Raw genomic sequence first — 22,532 nt, forward strand, 5'->3', positions numbered from 1 at the left:
TGTACAGTTCCGGCATGCCTAGGATGCCTTTTGGGTAACAATGAGTACTGCCTGTTGGTAGGAGGGCTGCTGCCCTCCCTCAGATTACAGGAAGCAGTGTGCGTGCATGTGTGTGTGTGTGCGTGTGTTTCAGGGTTCATGAAGTTCTGGCTTTGACCTTTCTATGTGACCTTGGGTAACTCTCTTCACAGAAGACCTCAGTTTTCTTGTCAATAAAAGCCCACCTGTGTGGCTGTGGTGGACCTCAAATTAACATGTTAATTCACAGTTGTATACTTACAACCTATGAGGGGTGAAAGGCTATTGGAGCTAAGCTCCACTTCTAAGAAACTTTCATTCAGCTTCCATTTCTGCTTCTTGGCTTGGAGCATGCGTACACAGAATTGTATTGCTTTACTGCCTGAGGCAGCTCATTCTGGTCCTTGAAATGGAGGACGTTTACATCCCATGTGCATCTCAGTGACCCTAAAGAGCTCGCTCACAGGCCTTGCCCAGTGTTGTTGGGCTGCGCCGATATGTAGGTAAGGTGTTTGCTCACACAGGCGCTCTCCAAGTTGATGAGTCGTAGTTTGAGAAGGGGGAGCATGAGTTGGGCAGGGTGGTTCACTCCTGTCATCTTGGGAGGCTGAGGTCAAAGGACTATCATGAGACCAGTCTGGGCTACCCTGTCTGAAGAAGAAGGGAGTGCAAGAGGGGAGGGAGAGAGACTGATGGCTTGATTCTGAAGCAGTCAACACTGAGGTCTCACACTTGCTAGGCAAGCACTAAGCCTATTCTCCCCCAACCCTGCCCCCTCAAAAAATTTGCTTTGAGCAATGGAAACAGGATCCTCTTCTGAAGAGCTACTGACAAGGCACATAAACCTCATTTCCACCTAGCAACCAGGATAACCTAGGAAAAGCATCATCTTTCACGAAGTTGCATCCTTAGACCTAGAGCAAAGAATACATTTAATTTAAATGCTACAAAGGTGTCCCACTCAGTCAAGTTACGTGGTGATTCAAAATCATTAAAGATTGATGAGGAACACTCCAGGTTGGAACTACGTCTTCTACAAATCGTGTTTTTCAGGACACACCATCGCATTCTTTAGGGAGATGGTATCTGCAGTTTAATATTGTTGATATATTGACTGTGGTGGTCATGTGGGCCTACAAGAGACCTCTGGCTGGTTGGATATGTAGAAGCTAAGCAAAGGACTCTTCTCGGTTTATTTCAGCGTTTTCTAAAAGCCTCAGCAGCTCTTAGCAAAAGATGAAGAGCAAGCACATTGCTGGCTGTGCCTCCAGCATGCCCCCGCCCCCCAGCACTCTTTCCCCTGTGCGTGAGTAATGGCGACAAAGAGGTTAACATCACCTCAAACTGCAAAGTGCGGCTTAACACCCGGAACACATTCCACACACAGTCATTTCACAGGTAATGGCACCTACCCCATCGTGCCAAATCAAATTTCCCAAAAGTAATTCTTGGAGTCCTCTAAAAAGATCTTTATTCCAAGCAAGCTCACTTTTCTACTTAGCTTCGATGCAGAATTCATAACGCTTTGTAGGGTACGTCGTATGAGCAATTTCAATGTGCTTTAGTGGGAGTGATATGTAATCTCCTGAAAATTCACCCCTTAAATAAGTCCTAATGGCTGGGAGAACAGCAGTAGCTTAAGTGGATCTATTTAAAAAGGCTGAGTGGGTCAGTGATTGGGTTGGAGATACCTTTCAACTCTCCCTTTAGTTAGGGATCAAAATACCTTGACAGTCCAGTTTGGCCATTAAAACACACACTCTCCCACACGCGTACACCTCCAGGTCATTGCCCGAGGCAGCAACAATTGCTTTGTTCCACTGATCTGAATGAGATTTTCGGACAAAGGAAAGGTGTTGAATCCTCGTGAACTCCTTAAGAATCCGCTGTCTGCAGAGCTAGGAGCACCTGTCACTCTCCTAGGGACAGTCACTCATTCCTCCAGAGCATCAGGAGATGGCTCTTTCTTGTCAATAGGCACAGAAAGGAAAAACCCCTGGGCAGTCTTCATGGTGAGATTCGCTGTTTTAGATTTCACTTTCAACAGAGGGACGGTCTCTGTCTGCATTCCCGAACCTGTTTTGGAGGCAGCGCTCAGTGATGTTCAAACCTGACTTAGCTTTGCCCCTTCAGTTGTGAGAGTCTGGGCTCTTTGGGGATTTTCACAGAGGCTGAGTCCTCCCAGGTGAAGTGAAAGGGCTGATTACACCAGAGCTAAAGACCTTTTCAGGGGCCAGGGACTGTGAGATGTGATTAGGCTGGCCATCATCACAGTAGCTGGAAGACAAGGGACCTTTCAAAGCCTATGGCATTTCCACTTTGAGGGAGGGAAAAAATAAAAAACTTTTTCATAAAAACAACTTAAAAGCCAAACAGTTTTTTTCATCATTTAGAAGAAAGTGTAAAAGAAATGGGAAAGGAACAACCTATAGAGTATGCAATCAGTGTAAAGATTGCTGAAGGAGCAGGCGAGGTGGCCTGTGCAAGGAGGGAAGCAGGTCCGTGTCCTAGCTCCTGCTCCTCTCCCAAGCCCTCGGCTTCAGACTCATAGATGTACTGACTGTCCTAGGCATCCAGTTCCACGGGCCAGGCAATGGATGGTATTTCAGACATGCTTTCTAAGCCTTGTGAGATTCAAATGCACCAAGTCATTTCTGTATTTTCAGAACTACAATAAACTGGAGAACCATCAAACGGTAAGATAAATGGAAGCGTTCATTGGATGGGAAAAATAAAACCTTACTCCCAGGCTCTCAGATTATGAGTGTGATTGAACCAGAGTCTGGAAAGGAGGGCTAAGAATTAGCAAGGCTTGCTCTTTATAACACGGTGGGGACAGGCCGCACTGCATTCCTGCAGAAAGGAATGCTTCTATTAAACTCAACACCGAATAAATCAATGGAAGCACTTTATAGGCAGGTTTCTCCCCCCCCCCCCATCCCTGTGGTTAAATATTCTAATATTTTGATGTTTGTCAACAGCCCTCCACTTTTTTATAGGTGTGACTGTACCTCCATGTTTCTTTCTATTTATTTCGAAGTTGACATTTTACAAGTTCTTTAGGAACTATTGAACCATGAAACTATTTTCCATTGTCAAAAATGCTGAATGCCGAAATAATGACTAGCTTTCACAGTTTGCTCTTTATTTTATCATCTAGTTGAGTGACTAAATTTGGATCTGGAGTAAGGGATGGACTCTCTCTTGTGGGAAATGAGTCATCCCCCCCCCCCCCCCACACACTACCCACAGGTTTATGAACATTTGAATGTAAATATAGGAATACATGAATGACTTAAGAACATAAACATATCACCACTTGCCATAATCGTGTGCATTTTACTGGAACCACAATGTGGGTTTGGGCTAGGTGAGCGAATGGAGCTTGTTTTCATGTAAATGGGATCAAGAAGTACTAGGGGGTTAGCCAGTCAATGAATCAGACAAGGCTGCCCTTGCTGGAATTGCTTCCATGAGAATTTAATTCATGTACCTAATATCCAGACTTCAACTCGCGCCTCACATGGCCCACTCCAGAGTTCACTAACTGACAATGACCAAGAGTGGCATGAGACTGAACGTGAGCTATTTAAGTGTGGCCCCTCTTGCTCACATTCAATATTTTGGGTTTCATCATGGAGGTGGCATCTACAGGCAGCCTTCTTTCGCTGCTCTGTAGCATCCTAAATAATTCAGTGTGGTCTGCCTGCCCCATAGAAGCAGCATCCATGCAGTAACTCCCAAGGAGCAACACCCAGCCAACTGGCTGTGACGGCTATGTGGAACCCCACACTTCACCGCCAGATGTACAACAGCATGGATATTACCCATCACCGTACTTTCGAAGTTTCTAAGCAGCTTAGCCATCTCTGTGAATATGAAGAGAGACCATTACCAAAGCATTTCTTTTGGAAATAATATCAGCATCACCGTAAAGAGTAGCTTAATGTTTTACATTTACAAATGGGAAATTACAGACAGGCTGACATTCGGGCACTTATAACACCAGGGGGAAAAAAACCTTAACCATCGATTCATGCATAGAAAAGCCATTTATAAAATGAAGCCTCGGGTATTTAGTTCATTTGAATCCATAAATAATTCTTACATAGCCACCAGATGTGTGTGTATAAGATTGCATTGTGTTATGTATCTGTAATGAAAGCCTTAAGCTGAATATGCACCGTGTTTATCAATTCTCTAAGACCCTGTTGTTGGTTAGGAGGGGACAAAAAGACTATTTTTCAAACACGTTGTGCAGCTATTTTTAACCTAGCTGAGAACATTATTCAGAAAGAGCTTAACTCTTGTTTCCTCTGCTGGTTCCTCTCGTACAAATAGGATGACACGGTGTGTCCGAGACACAAGCGTGGCAAAGCGAACAAGGCGGTGCGGAGATTTTGCGAAGGACAATTTAACTATAAATCTCTGCCCGTTCCTGCCTCGCCTATGGTCAGAGCGCATCGGGTGTGACCCTCATCTGAACCTTCAAGAAGACACCGTTCCTGTCAGTCTTGCTGCTTAATCTCTCCTGCTTAATCTTATCTAATCCTGCCCGAATTATCGTCATCTGTAAAATGAAACCTGGAGGATCCTTTCTCATGTTCGGTGAGGAAAGGCATTTACTAAATTACTTGGTAAACCACGTGGCTTGGTTTGAGCTCCTGTTTGATTCGATGGGGGAGCGCAGCATGGAGGCATGTTGTCACTGGTCAGCCGAAATCTAGGCTTCTCCCGTACTTGGAAAAAGGGGTGTAGCAGTTAGTGCAAGGAGACCAAAGTGGCCCTGGAAAACCAGGAAATCTTAGCTAAAAGCAGGACAAGATATCTACTGTCCACAGCAAAGTACAAGAAAGAATATAGTAGCAGTAGAAGTAGGAGAAGGAGGAGAGGGAATTAAAAAATCATTGAAGGGCGGTGGTGGCGCACGCCTTTGATCCCAGCACTCGGGAGGCAGAGGCAGGCAGGTCTCTCTGAGTTTGAGGCCAGCCTGGGCTACAGAGAAAGTTCCGGGACAACCAGGGCTACACAGAGAAATTCTGTCTCAAACAAACAAACAAAAACAAAACAAAACAACAACAAAAACCAATGAAACAAAGCAAACCCTAATCTCACTGACTTGGTGGCAAGCTGGACACTGGACCTTGTGTTTAAATAGTGACAAAGTTACTTCCTGAAAAATGTGTCTGCCTTCCTCTGACTGAGATCCGCTCGGGGGTGAGATCTGCTCGGGGGTGCTGGGTTTTAGGATTGGGCTCATCAGTGTAACAGCAAGTCCGAATCTGAATTCACTGTTTTCAAATCTAACGGAATCATGATCATGCGGACACTCTAAGTAAGACCTTACCCTGAACAGGGAGAACACTTGTTTATGGCCCACCCATGTTTTCCATACGCAGAAATAACTACCCAGACTGAATGAAGAAAGGCACAAAATCAGTTGACATAATTACAAAGGTCTATGCACATGTATCCTGCAACCTGGGTTCAGGCTCCCATTTACAAATAAGTAATTGGGCTAAGGTGGAAGACAGAATGTCTAGGGTAAATTTATTTAAAAAGATTAGACTACTGACAAATTTGGATGTTATTTGCATAAGAATAAAATGTGATTGTGTAATCTTGGTGTTCTGTATAACTAAGAATCAGCTCCGAAAACATCAGATAGTAAATGCACTTTAAGAAAGGCTATTTCCCACAAGATATTTCACAGATATGTTTATTTACCAAAGAGTCTATATGTGTGTACACATGTATATCCCTTATATCAGATCTCTCCCAAGAAGGAAGCTAATTGAGCTGTTTGTGTTGATAAACTCCTTTTTTCTCCAGACTATTCCTCTCCGAGCCATAATTATTTGCAATTTGCCTAAGTCGTCCATTTACTGATACGTCAAGCATGAAACAGAGGCAATTCCAGAAAATGGAAATGCTTCTGAAAATCAATCTTTGGGAAATAATGTGGTAGAAGTTACTGGTGATAGAAGACTACCTCCTAACTGTCACATGGAGATGAATATTAATTTGTTGAGGTGAAGGTGGCTTTGTGCTTCATTTGTTGACTGCTTAGCCGGCAGCAAAGCAGCGCGGCCCAATTACTCTAGAGAAGCTATTTTTCCCCCCTAACAGGAGTTTTATGATTTTTATGTACTTACCAGTCAGCGCACATAACAATGTCAAAATGTCCTTCCAGTTGAGAGACATCTGTCTCATTATCCCATCGCAAAACGCTTGAGGAGAAAAAGATTTTAAAAATTATACTTAGGGCTTTTTTTTTTTTTAACTTTTGATTTTGCACTATTAACATTATTTTTTGTGGCACATGGAATTATATAAGAGGTATATACAAATTATTTCAAAAGATATAATTTAAAAAACCCCTAGGATGTAACTGTCTTCTGTATTGTATTTAAAATGTAGAAGAAGGACAAATTCTCTGCTGAAAACAGAGGAGCTGAGTTCTTGCTAGGCTTTATAGGTTTTTGTAGACAAAGTAGACCCTTACCTCGGTCGTTAGATTCCTGACCCTTCCCGACAACAAGGGAAAAACTGAAATCAAAACGTTCTCCATCCAACCGGAATATGAACTTATAGAGAAGTATGAATTGAGAAAAAGAAGTCACATGACATTTTCTGTATATCCCTCTTGCCTGCCATGTCAGCCACGTTTCTTATCGATGCAACAAACAATGTGGCAAGATGGAAGGAAAGAACAGGCCACTTCTTCATGGAAGTTCTCAGGCCTCTCAGCACACGTTAGAACTCCAGAAGAGGCTCGGGTGTGAAGCCTCATGCTAACAACAACAGTTAACAGCAGGCGTTGGAAAACTTTAGCAACACTTATGAAGCCAACCAGGAGCTCTATATTCCCTCAGATGATAGCTGTGATGATTAATGGTTTATTAAAATAGATATTTTTACGGATGCTTTTCCCCCACACACCCAAAGTGTTGTTTGCAGTACTATCTTTTTTTAAAGTAAAATTCTGCAGCTATTTTTTACTTTGATTCTTTGGGGATGGACTGGAGAGGTCATACCTTACCTTGCCAACTGTGTTTGCTTATTTGGGTGGGGTTTGCATTTCTTCTGTATTCCCAGAGACAAGGTCATGTTTGAGCCTTAACCCCGGTGGATCCAAATATCCTTCTAATTTAATACACTTTGACAGACATAAACGGCAGTGACAGTTTTAAGAGAGAGAAGACCGCACACATCACCTCATCACCAAGGAGGCCAAAGGCCAGTTGGTCACTCATTGTTTTTGACTCACACTTATTGAGCACCTACTGTATACTGCATGTGAGGCCCTGTGCTATGCGTTAGCCTTGCCATTACAGAGGCTGCCTGGCGAGCCATCCAGACTCACAAGGGAAGGATTTTGAGGGAAAGGGTACCTTGAGCGAGCGACATGGGGACAAGCTTTAGCTTGTATTTTTTTACATCCCAGGCCCACAGGAGAGCCATGTGGCAAAGGAGCCCAGCAAGTCCCTGAAGATGAAGGCTTACATTGTTTTGGGTACCTGGCAACACCAGCTTTTCCTGGACTTGGACATGGAGGAAGGTAAAAGCCTTCTCAGCCCATATCAGAAACTCGAGAGTTCTAAAGAGTTTATAAGTTTCTATACAAACAAGGTGGTTTAAAACACAGTAGCTGGTGGGTAGTGTGCATGTAATCCCAGTATTTAGTAGGCAGAGGGAGGAGGATTGTGAGTTTGAGGCTAACCTGGGTTATACAGCAAGGCCTTGTTTCCAAAAACAAAAACAGCAGCAACAAACAAAAAGTATAGGTCTCTAGTAGACCTTCACAGACCGTAAACGTCACATAGTCATACACGTCTTGACAGAAAGTATTAAAATCATTTGCAATTTCCCCTTTTGCCAAAGACTATCAGATGCTTCTAATCCGTATGTGACTGCTAAGGCACCAGGAGACAAATGGCGGCAACCCTGCACTGATATTGGATATTGGATTCCTGGGGCGGCGCTTCAGACTCCTGGCTGAACAAAGGCTAACTGGAGGGATCAGGTCTAAGCAACAAAGGGCTAAGGATCAACAGAGCTGCTGTGAGGAGTTGTGTCTCTAAAGAAACCCAAACACCCTCCATGGCCACACAGCCTACAAAACATTTCCAAGAGGCACTTTCCTTGGGTTTCAAGAACTTTAGCCCAGGCTGACCCTCTAACTGTAACCATGAGCAGAGAGTGTGGGGGTGTAGTTAGAATTCAGCTTTGGTGCAAGAGACACAGGCAGGCTCCAACCTTGGTCCTGACCTTTAGCGGCTGTGTGAGCCTACACAATTACTCAACCACTCTGAGTCTGTTTTCTGTAAAATGCAGAGGAGGCTGGCCACTTCCCTGAACCCTCAGAGAGCATCTGAAGTTATACTGTTTGCATAGCACATATTGAGAATGGCCTCCCATAGATCTGCTTAGCTGACCCTTCTCTCTTAGAAAGACAGATAACTTCATTATTTAAGGATATGGTCCTTCCAATTCTTTTCTGCCAATGCCCTTTTTCTCCATGCAGAGACTACCATACACAGCCACACACATACACACACACCACACAGGTATGCATACACACACACACACACACACACACACACACACACACACACCACAGGTATGTATACACACAGACACACAGTCACAGACACACACACACACATACACCACAGGTATGTATACACACACACACACACACACACACACACACACACACACACACAGTACTTCCACTATGGGAGAAGAACCAGATTTTTTTAATGTTTGTGTCCAATTTGCTGCAGACCCATGATTTTGTAAAAGTCAGTACAAGTTAATAGGCAAATGAGATAAAGAAACAAAGAAACAAAAACCAGGCAGTCCACTGCAGGAAATGGGGATGAGAGCCTTGATCCCAGCTACCTGGAGGGTGAGGCAGGAGGATCACAAGTTCAAGTCAAGTCTGGGCGAGTTTGTAAGACTGTGTCAAGTTTACAGGGGGAAGATGGGACTTCAGATGGTGCCTCCATGGTGGAGTCCTTGCTGTGCACAGGACCTGGAGTCAGTCCTCAGCACCCAAAACAGTCCAAAGGTATTCCAAGTCCACAGACTATTACACTCATATTTCTAAATCTTTACTTTCAAGTCCTGTGTCTTTCCCCCACCCCCATCCCCACCTTCTCTATGTAGCCCTGGCTACCCTGGAATTCACTCGGTAGCCAGGCTGGTCTTGAACTCACAGAGATCCGCCTGCCTCTGCCTCTCTGGTGCTGGGATTAAAAGCATGAGCCACCACTGCCTGGCTTATTTTCAATTCTTTTTTTTTGGGGGGGGGGGGAGAGGGGGAGATTTGAGACAAGGTTTCTCTGTGTAGCCCTGGCTGTCCTAGAACTTACTTAAAGGCGTGGGCCACCACTGCCTAGATCAGTTCTTAAACACGGCTTGTTGCGTATGCAGTTTACAAACAGGTTCCCATCCTTGCACTACTCACTGGGCAGCCCTGCCCTAGACCTTGTCTTTATCAATAAACCCTCGCTCACTCTCAGACCAGCTCTTGTTATCGTTCCCAGCTTATTTCTAGAACTTTTTCTGATCCATCTACTCTTATGAGTACCCTGAGGGTACCCTGTGCATGCAGGGAAACATGCTGGCATGCTGGGCAGATACAGCAGCTGGTAACTGGCGACCCACTCCATTTGGGCATGGCAGCGGGGCGGTGGGTAGACATTCACAATCCAGACACTACATCCATGCAAAAATGGTTTATTTCAATAGGATAAAGAGAAGATAGGAAAGAAGAGCGAAAGAGAGAGAGGGAGAAAAGAGGGGGGGTCGAGGGATGCACACCTCGTGGGAGTGGAGGGAGAGGAGAGAGAGGGGGGCGAGCTTTTCCTTATGAAGAGACTCTTATGTCAGGACATAGGGTGGTGCCAAGGGGCGGGATCAGAATATTAACCACCACTCCTCAGTCTCTCTGTCTGCTGTCTCCTGATCCTGTCCCCAGGACACTGACTGGTGCAGTCAGTGCCCAGGAACCTGAGTGTGGCTGCTTCTGCTTTAAATTCATGGCCTGGAAGTGCCAGGGGACTCAGTGGTGTAGGGACTTGTGTCCGCTTGCTCTTCCATTCTCTCAGGGTGTTGTCATTGTATACCATTGTTCTTTCTCCTTCAGTTTGAGTCTCCGCTGATGACCTGCTTTTTACTTTACCCTCACGTTTGCCAGTCAGACAAGAATGTCCCTAACCTCTCACTGCAGCCCATAATGAACTCCCTACACTGTCTTCTGCCTATTATTAACTGACTCCTACTTCCAGAATCTTCTTATAGAGATCCACCCCTGCTCACTGAGATCCACCCCTGCTCACTGAGATCCGCCCCTGCTCACTGAGATCCACCCCTGCTCACTGAGATCCGCCCCTGCTCACTGAGATCCACCCCTGCTCACTGAGATCCACCCCTGCTCACTGAGATCACCCCTGCTCACTGAGATGACCCCTGCTCACTGAGATCCGCCCCTGCTCACTGAGATCCACCCCTGCTCACTGAGATGACCCCTGCTCACTGAGATGACCCCTGCTCACTGAGATCCACCTCTGCTCACTGAGATCCACCTCTGCTCACTGAGATCCGCCCCTGCTCACTGAGATCCGCCCCTGCTCACTGAGATCCGCCCCTGCTCACTGAGATCCGCCCCTGCTCACTGAGATCACCCCTGCTCACTGAGATCCACCCCTGCTCACTGAGATCCACCCCTGCTCACTGAGATCCACCCCTGCTCACTGAGATCCGCCCCTGCTCACTGAGATCCCGCCCCTGCTCACTGAGATCCACCCCTGCTCACTGAGATCCACCTCTGCTCACTGAGATCCGCCCCTGCTCACTGAGATCCACCCCTGCTCACTGAGATCCACCTCTGCTCACTGAGATCCGCCCCTGCTCACTGAGATGACCCCTGCTCACTGAGATCCGCCCCTGCTCACTGAGATCCACCCCTGCTCACTGAGATCCGCCCCTGCTCACTGAGATCCACCTCTGCTCACTGAGATCCGCCCCTGCTCACTGAGATCCACCTCTGCTCACTGAGATCCACCTCTGCTCACTGAACTACCATTTTCACACCACTCCCTTGTCCAGCTAACACTGTTTGCTTCTCCTCTGTAGCCAAACTCCTCCAAAATGTTTAAACTTTGTTTCCAGTTCTTCCCCTCTTATTCTCCATTAACTCCGCTCTAACCAGATTACTCTCCCCAAATGTCTCATCGATCACCCAAGATCTCACACTGACTATGCCAGAAAAGCAGTTTTATCTTTGAAATACATCAAAATCCAACCAATTGCCTCTGCTCCCATGGCTCACACCTGTTCTGTTACTATCTCTCACCTGAATTATTTCTAATTTGTCTCCCTGCTTCTGTCTGCTGCCCTACCATCTTTGCCCAAGAGACAGCACCCAGAGTGTTCCTGATAAAGCCTATCAGACCAGGTGTGGTGATGCACGCCTTTAATCCCAGCGCTCAGGAGGCAGAGGCAGGCAGATCTCCGTGTGTTCGAAGCCAGTCTGATGATCTGCATAGTGAGTTCCAGGACAGCCAGGGTTACACAGAGAGACCTTGTCTCAACACACACACACACACACACACACACACACACACACACACACACACACACACCAAAAAACCCTATATATTAGACCAGAAGCCTTGTCTACCTCTCTGTAATTGTACACCATACCCCATTCCATCAGGGCTGCTTGATTTCATCTCCTGTGACTCTTTCCCCTTTCTTTACAGTGGCTTCCCTGTGGATGTTTAAAAGCACCAGCTTTTAACCTTTACTGTACTATGTAGCTAAATCACTAACTTTGTTTATTCCCTCCATCCAATATAATCATCATAAGGATGTTGTCTTAGCCATTGTTCCACTGCTTATGTGAAGAGACGACATAACCAAGTCAACTCTTACACAAGAAAGCATTTAAGTGGAGCTGGCTTATAGTTTCAGAGGCTTAGTCCATTGTCACCGTGGTGGGGAGCGTGGCGGCAGACAAGTGCTGGAGCAGTGGCTGAGAGCTACATCCTGGTCCAAAGGCCCAGAGGGGGACACTAGGTTTGGGTTTCTGAAACCTTAAAGCCTACCCACAGTGACACACTTCCTCCAACAAGGCCACACCTCCTAACCTTTCTAACTTTTTCAAATGGTTCCACTCCCTGGTGAGGAAACAATCAAACATATGAGCCCACAGGGGCCATTCTTATTCCAACCACCACAGAGGCCGACATCTGAGTGCACCATGCCATGCACACGAAGGCATCCAATAACTAGAGGGTCCTGTTATTAAGACATTCTCTGAATTGATGTGAAAGCTACTGGAAATGCTCTCTAAAGACTTCCGCTTCCAGCAAAGATAGAGTAACAGGGGCCTCTTGTACATCTTAACCTAAATGGCTGATAACCAAAACAATTAATAAAGAACACACACACACACACACACACACACACACACACACACTTCCAAGATATTGTCCAGTAGCAACAGTGAATAGTCATTAGTCCTTGAGAGAGGATGAGCCAATCAAATAAGCCCCACAGTTACCCCAGTCTGATGTCTTGGGGGAGATCCGGGTTGCAGCAGAGAGGAAAAAAATGAGAGAGGAGCCAGTAGTTTTGGAGCTAAACAGATGGGATCCAGGGATTGGAGAAACCAAGGTGGCCAGTACAGAGGACCATAAAGAAGAAAGCCGGGCCAAGAGAACTCAGGTTTCACAAAGATGGCTGTCAGATCACTCAGCAAGGAACTCTCTCTCTCTCTCTCTCTCTCTCTCTCTCTCTCTCTCTCTGTGTGTGTGTGTGTGTGTGTGTGTGTGTGTGTATACTACTTGAGGCTGGGTTGGGAAAGGACCATCTGAGAATGTTGTGGGGCTGGACCAGAGGTCACAGGACAGGGCCAGTGCTCACAGGGCAGGAGTGGTGTCTGCCCTTAGCAGGTAGCCCACAAAACCTCTGAATGATCTTGGCTCACAACTGGGAAACAGTTAGCCCTAGAGAAACTGCTGAACTGCTGGAATGAGGCAGATTTTAAGAGCAAAATCCTAAAGTAAGGAATGATTGCAACCTAACACAGCTGTACCCCAGAGCAAAATTCAAAAGTATTTTCAGGAACAGAAAAACACTCAGATCCCAACAAGTTAAAACTCAAAATGCTCACTGTATTATCAAAGACTGCTAGAGAGACGAAGAACATTGGAATTCAATCTAAAACTGACAGAGATGTCAGACTTTCAAGAAGGGAATTGATATCTGTATCATAATAGCACTTCATGTATTTCAAATGTGGTTTAGAGACATTGGTTGTTTTTTTTTTTTTTTTTTTTTTTAAGAAATCTAAAATTTTATAAACTGAAAATACAGTATCTGAGGAAAAATGAACTAGACTCAATTGATAGATTAGAAATTTCAGAGGAAAAGATTGGAGAGTTTGAAGACAGAAGTAAAAACGACCTCAAAGGCAGCAGACAAGATGACCTGGCAGAAGAGGCGCGTGCTGCCAAGCTGGCCAATCTGAGTTTGATTCCCAGAACCCACGTGGCAGGAGAGGACCAGCTTCCCCAAGTACACACATGAGCACACGTTAAATAAATAAGTAACTGTGAACAATTTAAAATCTATCCAAAATAAAGAAAATAGAGAGAAAAAGTTTTATTTTAATGCAATCTAAGTAAACTGGGAGACAAATTTAAGTGATCTGATATTTGAGTTCCTAAAAGGCAGGAAAAAGGAGAAGGCTGAAAAAACAAACTAGAAGAAATATTGACTGAAGACTTTACCAATTTCATGAAAACTATTAACACAAAGATGAAGACAATTCAACAAAGCTCACGTATATGAAACGTGAGGAAAAATACAAGCCACACACTAACCAAAGCGACTGAAAGAAGGATGAGGAAGGTCAACAGAGGGCACGGCACCGGTGGCCTGGGACGGCTGAGATAGCAACCTGCCTCCCTAGAACCCTGTAACCGATGGAAATATATCTCAGAGAAAGAGGGAAGACGTGCTTTTGGACATTTAAAACACACAAACAAAAGCTGAAGGAACTGATCACCACCGGACCTGCATTCCTCCAAAATGTCAAAGAGAGCCTTTAGGCAAAAGGGAAATGGTACACTGGAGATGTGTAGCTATACAAAGAATGGCGAGAATGGAGAATAGTAACTCTACAGGTAAATATATGTGTCTTAAAAATCATTTACACTTCAAATAGGACAAGCTAACCAAACACTAAGTATTGTGGGGTTTATGACATGCACGAATAGGTGCATTGTAATCCAACAAGAGAGGCAGGGTGGAGGCGGGGAATGAAGACATACTCCTAGGAGGGTTTTCCAGCATCAGGAGGCTATATCGTTTGAGGATAGATTCTGAGGAGTTAAAGACCTATATCCCAGGGTCTGGGAAGATGGCTCAGAGGATGAAGCGATTGCTGTGCAAACACCAAGACCTGAGTTTGAACCCCCAGCACATATATAAAAATCAGAAGTGGCGGCAACATTTGCCTGTAACCTCAGCACTGTGGGTGGGGCGGAGACAGGTGGATCTCGGAGGCTCACCAGGCAGCCAGTGGAGCCCAAATGATGAGTTCCAGGTTCAGTGAGAGACCTTGTCTCAAAAATTCAGGCGGGAGGATAGTGGAGGGTAGTATGCTGTCGTCGACTGCTGGCCTCCACCATACGTCTTCAGGGGCGAGCACCCTCTCCCCTAGAATCTATACTATAAAATCTAAAGCAAGAGTAAGAGTAATAAATAACAGAAGTGCAGAACACACTAAATCCAATAGGAGGCAGAAAAAGACGAAAAGGAATAAAGAATAGCTGAGACACACAGCAAAAAGCAAGATCTCAAGTTCAAACCTAACCTTATCAGTAACTGTATTAGATGAAAATGGCCTGGACACTTCGATAAGAAAGTGGAGTATCGGACTAAATATAAATCTGGCCAGGCATGGTAGTGCATGTCTGTAATCCTACTCAGGAGGTTGAGGCAGAAAGATCACAAGTTTGAGGTTAGCCTGGGCAACCTAGAAAGGTCCTATTTTAAAAATCAAAATGACAAGGGGCTGGGAGATAGAGTTGTAGAGCACTGGGTCCTGGATCAAGCTCCAGTCACAAGAAAAGATAATAAACAAACGAATCTAGGTCCATGTACATGTGGCTTACATCAAAAGCATTAGACACATAAAGCCCCAAAGGAGGTGCAGGTGCAAATCCAGAGAAAGGCATGTGAATGCTAGTCAAAAGACAGGCTAGATATTTTAACCTCAGACAGAGACTTTGGAGTAAAAATGTTCCTAGGGCTGAAGGAGATGGTCTCATCACACTGGAGGGCCAGTTAAGGAGGCTGGCATAGCGTACCTCAAGTTTATGCTCTGGGTAACACTGCATAGCACTGGAAGAAAGAGACAAAACCCAGTTACAGCTGGAGATTCTAACATCCCTCTCTCTCTAATTGGACAGGAGATGGAAAAATTAACAAAGGTAGAGGCAGACAGCTTCAAACGAAATCAATCAGATAATTGATATTTATAGAACACTCCATTAATATAGAATTCATATTTTCTATTTTCAAATAGATCTATTATGAATCATAATATAAGTCTCAATAAATTTAGCAGGATCAAGGCCACACAAAAATATGACCCTTGCTTACAATGGAATTAAAGTGGCTACCAATGAGAAATTAGAAATCAGTATGCTACAAAATCTCAAACACTGAGAAAATAAATATTAGATTTATAAATATCCCAGAGCCCAAATAAGAAGCCAAGCAAAAATTGACAAACACTTTGAACTGAATAAAACTGAAAAGCCAACATATGAAAATTTACAAGATGTCACAAAGTACTTGGAAGGTAATTAGGAGCAATAAATATCTACATTAGAAAAGAAATTTCTCTAATTAGTGAACTCAGGTTCTAGCCAAATAAGATTAAAAAAAAAGAGTAAATTAAACTCAACATAATCAAAGAGAGGAACGAATAAAGGTCAGAAGAGAAATGAATGAAAGAGAAAAAAAAATAATAGGAAAAATCAATGAAACCAAACGGGTTTTTTGAGATCAATAAAACTGACCACCCTCTAGTCAGACTGATCAGAGGAGCAAAAAGAGGGACTAACACATATCACTGATGTGGATTCTGAAGTGCCATCGCTGCAGATTCTGGAGATAAGGGCAACATGTATTTCTGTGTATATATTTCTTTATGGACTCTACACTGCTGCCCATCATGTACAATATAAACACGCATACAGAGATTCACATTAAGTGACGTTTATCACGAGGAGGTAAGAACGTTGTTTTGATATTTAAAAACTGATAAATACAATGCATGGTGCTAACAAACTAAAAAGGAAAAACACATGACTATCTCAAACAGTGCATTCAATATATATAGTCTGACATTTGTTTCTCATTAAAAAAAAAATAATAACCTCAGCAATATAAGACTAGAAATGATTTCCTCACAGGCCAGCAAAATGGCTCCGGGTGTAAAGAAATAAATACCTTCCTCAACCTGAAAAGCATGATCCATGAGCTATGGATCACACTAACATCACACTTCATGGTGACCGGCTGGCTGCATTCCTTCTACTTAACTTCGGGAGCAAGAAAGGGGGTAATCCTCTCACCTTTCCCCAAAGCTCTGAAGGGTGTGGCCAGCCCAGGAAGACAGGAAATGAGAAGGCTTCTAGAAGGGAGGAAGAAGTCAAATTGTGCTTCTTAATAGATAGCGCGATAATCTATATGGACTACGCTGTGGGGGAGTCAACAAAGCACGAGTACGGGTGTAGCCGGCTTGTGGGATACAAGATCAATACCAGAATCAATTGTACTTCTTTATACAAGCAACACATAACTGGAAATTGGAATTTCCAATTCCATACCATTTATAATAGCATAAAATTTCATAATAGCTTAAACATATAAAAGAAGTAATTCTGACACAAGATGAGTGAAATTAAATGAGACCCAAATAAACGGAGGCAATTCAAATGGGAAAAGAATAAAATGTGTTTTGACGATCGGTTACTCATATTTTCAAAAAAAATAATTTAAATCTATATCTTGCACCACATGCAGAAATTAACTCAAAATAGATCATAAGTCCAAATGTAAAACCTATCATTATAAAGCTTGTCGATGGAAATATGGGAGAAACATCTTTGTAACCTTACATTAAACAAGGCTTCCTTAGAGACACACAAGATACATGACCCATCGAAGAACAAATTGGTAAATTGGATTAAAATTAAAATTAAAAACTTGTGCTCTCCGAAACACAGTGTAAGGAGAATGAAAAGACAAGCCCAGGCTGAGAGAAAATGTTTGCAAATCATGTCTGATAAAGAGTTTATATCCAGAACACAGTAAAAGCTCTCAGAATTTGTCAATAATCAAAAAATAAGCAACACGGCTTTTAAAAAAAATCAGTAAAGCCTTTGAACAGACACTTCAACAAAGACAAAGACGAAATTAAACGTAAGACCCCAGTGAATTCTGTTATACTCTTAGGTTGGTGGTACTTCAAAAGATCAATCACTCGGCAAGCTGGACAGGATTCCGAGGGAATGCGAGCCCTCCAGCACTGTCCATGGAAACGCAAAACAGCCAGCACTTCTGCAAATAGCTTGCACATCCCTTAAAAAGTCAAATGGATGCCACTATATGGTATGTTTGTTTTTCTGGTAGGTATGTATTCCGGAGAGAGCTTGTATTCAAGCTTGTACACAAGACAGTCTCAGAGACTTTATCTGTAACAATCTCACACCAGTAACAAGCCAGAGGGTCCATCAAAGGATGAAGGATATGTAAGTCCTGCACAATGGGGTTCAAATGAGGAGAGGGGAAAGGAGGATTGACAGAGGCGGCGAATGGTGTTCATGGAAGGGGTAGCCAGGTGCCTGACCATTGGTTTTACGGCCTAAAGTACAGATGCATTTGTAAAGATGGCTTGGACCAAGCCTCTGAGTTATGGCCACATGCTCCGGGTGATTCTCTTAAAACTAAAGTGAATTTTTTTTTTTTGGTCTCTGTTTTCCTGTATCACAATATCAAAATCTTATGTTTGTTTGAATTTTGTTACAGTCTTAACAGATAGACATATTTGAAAACTCACCTTTCCGGAACTTCCTGCGCTTTAGGAAAACATTGCAAAGGCTACAGCTGTGGTAGCCTGGCAGGCCTCACTAGGATGAGAGAGCGGAAAGAGTGTGTGGGTTTTGTAGGTAGAGAGCTGTGAATACAAGTACCAGCATCCTCCTACACGCCAGTGAGGCTGGGGATGCTCTGAGCATCACTGCCTTCCTTCATCTGTGAAATTGACACGGTAGCTCTGAATGAGGGCTGGGATGCAGCTGAAAGGTAGAGAACTTGCCTAATGTTTAGGAGGAGGCTCTGAGTTCAATCCCTAGACTCAAAACAAAACAACACAGCCTCCCGGCAAAAGCACGTAATGAGGCGATAGATTACTAGCACACATGAAAGCATCATTTATGAAAAACTCACTGTTGTGGGTGCTCAAAAACATTAATCTTCCTTCCCTTACTCTTGCACCGATGTGCTGTCTCTTTTCAATCTGGTTTTGAGTTTAAGGTTGAAACACAAAACGTAGTCAGCTTCTAGAAAGATTCCTACCCTGTGAGGCAAAACTCACAATGTAGAGAATTCCACAGAAAGTCCTTCTTGCTTGGGATAAACTTCATGTGGACCGGGCTCACCCTACTTTGCGTACCATGACCATGAGAGAATCTTGCAGGCATGCAAAGCATTCTTTTTCTTGTTTCCATGGTTAATATATTGTTTGTTTGTTTGTTTGTTTGTTTGTTTGCCTTTGTAGTGAGTGAGTGATGGCCTGACATTTTCAACGCTAAAAAACAAGGCAGTTCTTGTGAGGTGTGGTGGCATATACATTTAATCCCATTATTAGGGAGGCAGAGCCAGGAGGACAGCTGCAAGTCTAATGCCAGCCTGGGCTATAGAGTAAGTTGAGACTAGCCTGGGCTACACACACAAGACCTTGTCTCAAAATGAAAAAACAAAAGTAGTGTTCTAACACAATTCTTTTTAAAAAAAATCTTTAATTATGCATAGATGTGTGTGCAAGTGCAGGTGCCCATGGAGACCAGAGGCATCAGATCCCCCGGAGCTAGTTACAGATGGTTGTGAGCTGCCTGATGTGGGTGCTGGGAATTGAAGCCGGGTCCTCTGTAAGAAGAGCAAGTGCTCAGTGCTCTTAACTGCTGAGCATCTCACACAATTCTTGATAGTGTCTGCTAGTGCAGTGACCTCTGAGCTCACTCCCAGCAGCAGGAAAGGCAGCAGCATTCTCTTCATTGCTTCGAGCTGCAGGAAAATGTAATGGGATTCAGCTACTGTCACAAAAGTTACTCCTTAGAAAGGTCAAGGACTTTTCCGAAGGTCAAGCCATGGCTTAAGAAGTTGGGTGATATTTTAGCTTTTGTATATATATTAGCCAATTCCTACAGTGATTTTTCTTGTATGCTATGTGTGCTTCCAAGAACTCATAACAGTGTACTTATCTAAAAACCTATCAAGCATCCAAGGCCAAACGATCTCCTGAATTAAGGTAAATTAAGCTCAGACCCTCCTTTCTTAGACAGCCTTAGTGGTAATTATACTAACATTATAGACTCCTAACACTTACCTAGTCACCTCTAGGAATGTAGTTTGAGCACATAAAATCCCTTTTTCTGATATAATAACCGATTTAGGCTCTCAGTTGACCTCCTCCTTTACCACCCCCCTTTTGGGTTGTAAAAGAAAGCCTGGGGGTCACTGCCTGAGGAAAACTCTTGTCTGCCTTTATGACCCTGTGAGAATTCAAGCCTGGTGACCTTGCTTTAGCTAGAGCCCTGCTATTGCATGGGTGTACAACTGTAAACCTCAGAGGCTGAGGAGGATTTTGACTGGAGAACTAGAAGAATGAGATGGAGGATGAGGAAGAGCCAGATGGGGAAGAACGTGGTGCATAAGAATGAGATGAGAAAGACCAAGATGGGGCAGGTGATCTAAGATGAGAGAATTAAGATAGAACTTAGAGGGGACAGCAGATAAAGGCAGAGAGAAACCAGGCAAGAAAGGAGCTAGGCATGAGAACAGACCTGAAGCTGTGTAGATAGTATTTCATCCCAGAGGAATAAAGCAGATGGACTAAGAGTTTCGTATAATTTCCCGAAAATACTTCCCACCATTCATAGCTTCTCTTCCGGGCCCTGGGAAGAAGATTATTAAGGCTGGTCCATAATAATTTAAGAAACTGCAAGGACACGATCGCTACTCTTCTTTAGAGGAATCTGCAGAGCCTTCCTACAGTTTGTTCACCTCACCTCTCCACGTCTCTGTTGTCAGAGCTTGCCCATACAGAGGGCTCAATCAAGTCATTCATATGGTCACCTCAACTACTGAATCGCTGCTATTTCCTCAACAACTCCCTATTTGCCACTGGTCCCCCCTCCAGCCCCTCCCCTTCTTAATAGACTCTAACTGCCATGAGGTAAAGGGTCTATGATAATGTCTTTTAGACACTTAGGGAAAAGGACACCATCTGAATCTAGACCATGTAAATCATTCTAGAACATTAGTGGAGCCTCTCCAAATGCCAAGAACAGAAGCAAAATGGGGAACCATTTTAGAACAACAAAATTATAACCGCTCCACAGAACCCAGGGTCCATTTGGAAGAGAAGACACTTGAAGAAGCTGGCTAAAGATGGCTAGAAAGATCTAAACCGTGTCCAACCCCAGGTCCTTGGGTGTTTAAGGGGCAGTGACCAGAGGGGAGGACTGCATGGGATCATGCAGATAGGACTTGGATGGAGAGAGAGGTGGGAGGATCCATTAGACATGCCAAGAGACAAGGGTGAGGAAGATGGGATGGCATCCATGCCTGGACCCCCAGGGTATCCCAGATGTTCGTCCTCAGCAGACAGGCTTGCTGAAAGCCTGACAGCCAAACCCATCTTTCCCCTCTTTTTCATCTGCTTCTTCCTCCCTACTGTCTAAAAGAAAGTCGTGTCTCCCTTCCTGTGTCCTGGGCACTAATCTTCCCTCTACATCAATGGCTTTCCAACTGACCAGGTATAAGAATCTTCAGCTTCTTAAAATAGTTTGCAAGGCTTCAAGCCCAGAGTTTCTGCTTGTGTTTCTTTGGGTAGCGCCTAGAATTGCATTTCTGACATGTTTCCTGGAGATGCAGATGATCTGGGGAACATGCTTTGAGAAGCTCTAAGTGAGGCCACTGTCCCAACAAAAGGTCCCCCCCTCTCTTCTTCCTTGGCCGAATTGGCTCGTGGTGTACAGGCTTGCCTCTTCCCTCGAGGTGGCTTCCTCTCTGCACACAATCTGCCTTTCTTTGTGTCTTCCCCATTCTTGTGGGGATAGCCCTCACTGTTTTACTGTATGTGACGTCACCTTACCCACAACAACCACAGAGACTGCTTCGCCACTGGCTTCCCCCTCTGCACCTGCAGCCCTGCAGACGACCCTCTCCTTAGACTCCCTCCCTGGAGGTGCTTTCCTCAAATGGAACACTTGCACCTGGAGTCCTTCCTCCTGCTCTACCCCGCCCCCACTTTCAGCCCCCCTTACTAGACTCCCTAACTACTCTAGAACAGATATTTCCCAAGACTCTGCCTGGGCCATCCTTTCTAACATTTCAACTCCCAGGAGGGTCCCTACCTCTTGATTTTGATCCCCAAACCTCCCAGCGTGACGTTTTCCTGTCCCTAACCTGGGGCTCTCATCACACAGGGGTTTTACAACCACAGGGGGACTGCTTTCAGTCTTCTGGCAGTCCACACACAATCGTGTCTCTGGTAGGCCCCAGGTTTGCTTATTCGGGCCTGGACTATCCCTTTCTCTCACCCTGGAATCACTGCAATGGCCTCAGAAACAGTAAGATTAAAAAAAGAAAAAAAAGGAGACCTTTTATTCCCAGATAGAACACAGACACACACAGGGAGCGAAGTATGTCTTACTTCATTCAGAGGAGACAAACGCCCCGTGACCAGCACCCAGACCAGCACACCCGCCTAATGCCTGACACCTCCCACCACATGCTTTGGGCCACCCCTAATCTAGTGTCTTCTCTTATATTTTTGATTGTGATCCTAGACTTTAATGGCAGAGCCATCTCTCCAGCCCTCCAGTGTCTTCTCTTCCTTCCTTCCTTCCTTCCTTCCTTCCTTCCTTCCTTCCTTCCTTCCTTTCTTCCATCCATCCTTCCTTTTGTTGATATTTGTTTTGATCTTCTGAGAGTCTTGATAAATAACCCAGGCTGGACTCCAACACTTTGTAGCCAAAGTTGACCTTGAAATCATGATTTTTCTGCTCATCTGCCCCACTGCTGGGATTATATGCAGCCATCTCTTCTCCTGGCTATATGACGACATTTTACTCCCGTGCGTGAGTGCCTGCATAGATGTCTGTGTACCATGTACATACCTGGTGCATGGGGAG

At 44.4% G+C, this 22,532-nt stretch overlaps 1 protein-coding gene across 4 annotated transcripts in view; it reads right to left on the reverse strand.

Annotated features, from left to right (window-relative positions):
- Camkmt (calmodulin-lysine N-methyltransferase) overlaps positions 1-22,532 on the reverse strand; it is a 413,989-nt gene that overhangs the window by 53,657 nt on the left and 337,800 nt on the right. For all 4 annotated transcript variants that reach the window (XM_036170668.1, XM_036170665.1, XM_036170666.1 and 1 more), the window contains exon 8: positions 6,174-6,248. In XM_036170668.1, the coding sequence (XP_036026561.1) occupies positions 6,174-6,248 (75 nt within the window). The remainder of the gene's footprint in view (positions 1-6,173; positions 6,249-22,532) is intronic.

This window comes from Onychomys torridus, chromosome 21, assembly GCF_903995425.1.
Source record: "Onychomys torridus chromosome 21, mOncTor1.1, whole genome shotgun sequence".
In the NCBI taxonomy this organism is placed as follows: domain Eukaryota; kingdom Metazoa; phylum Chordata; class Mammalia; order Rodentia; family Cricetidae; genus Onychomys; species Onychomys torridus.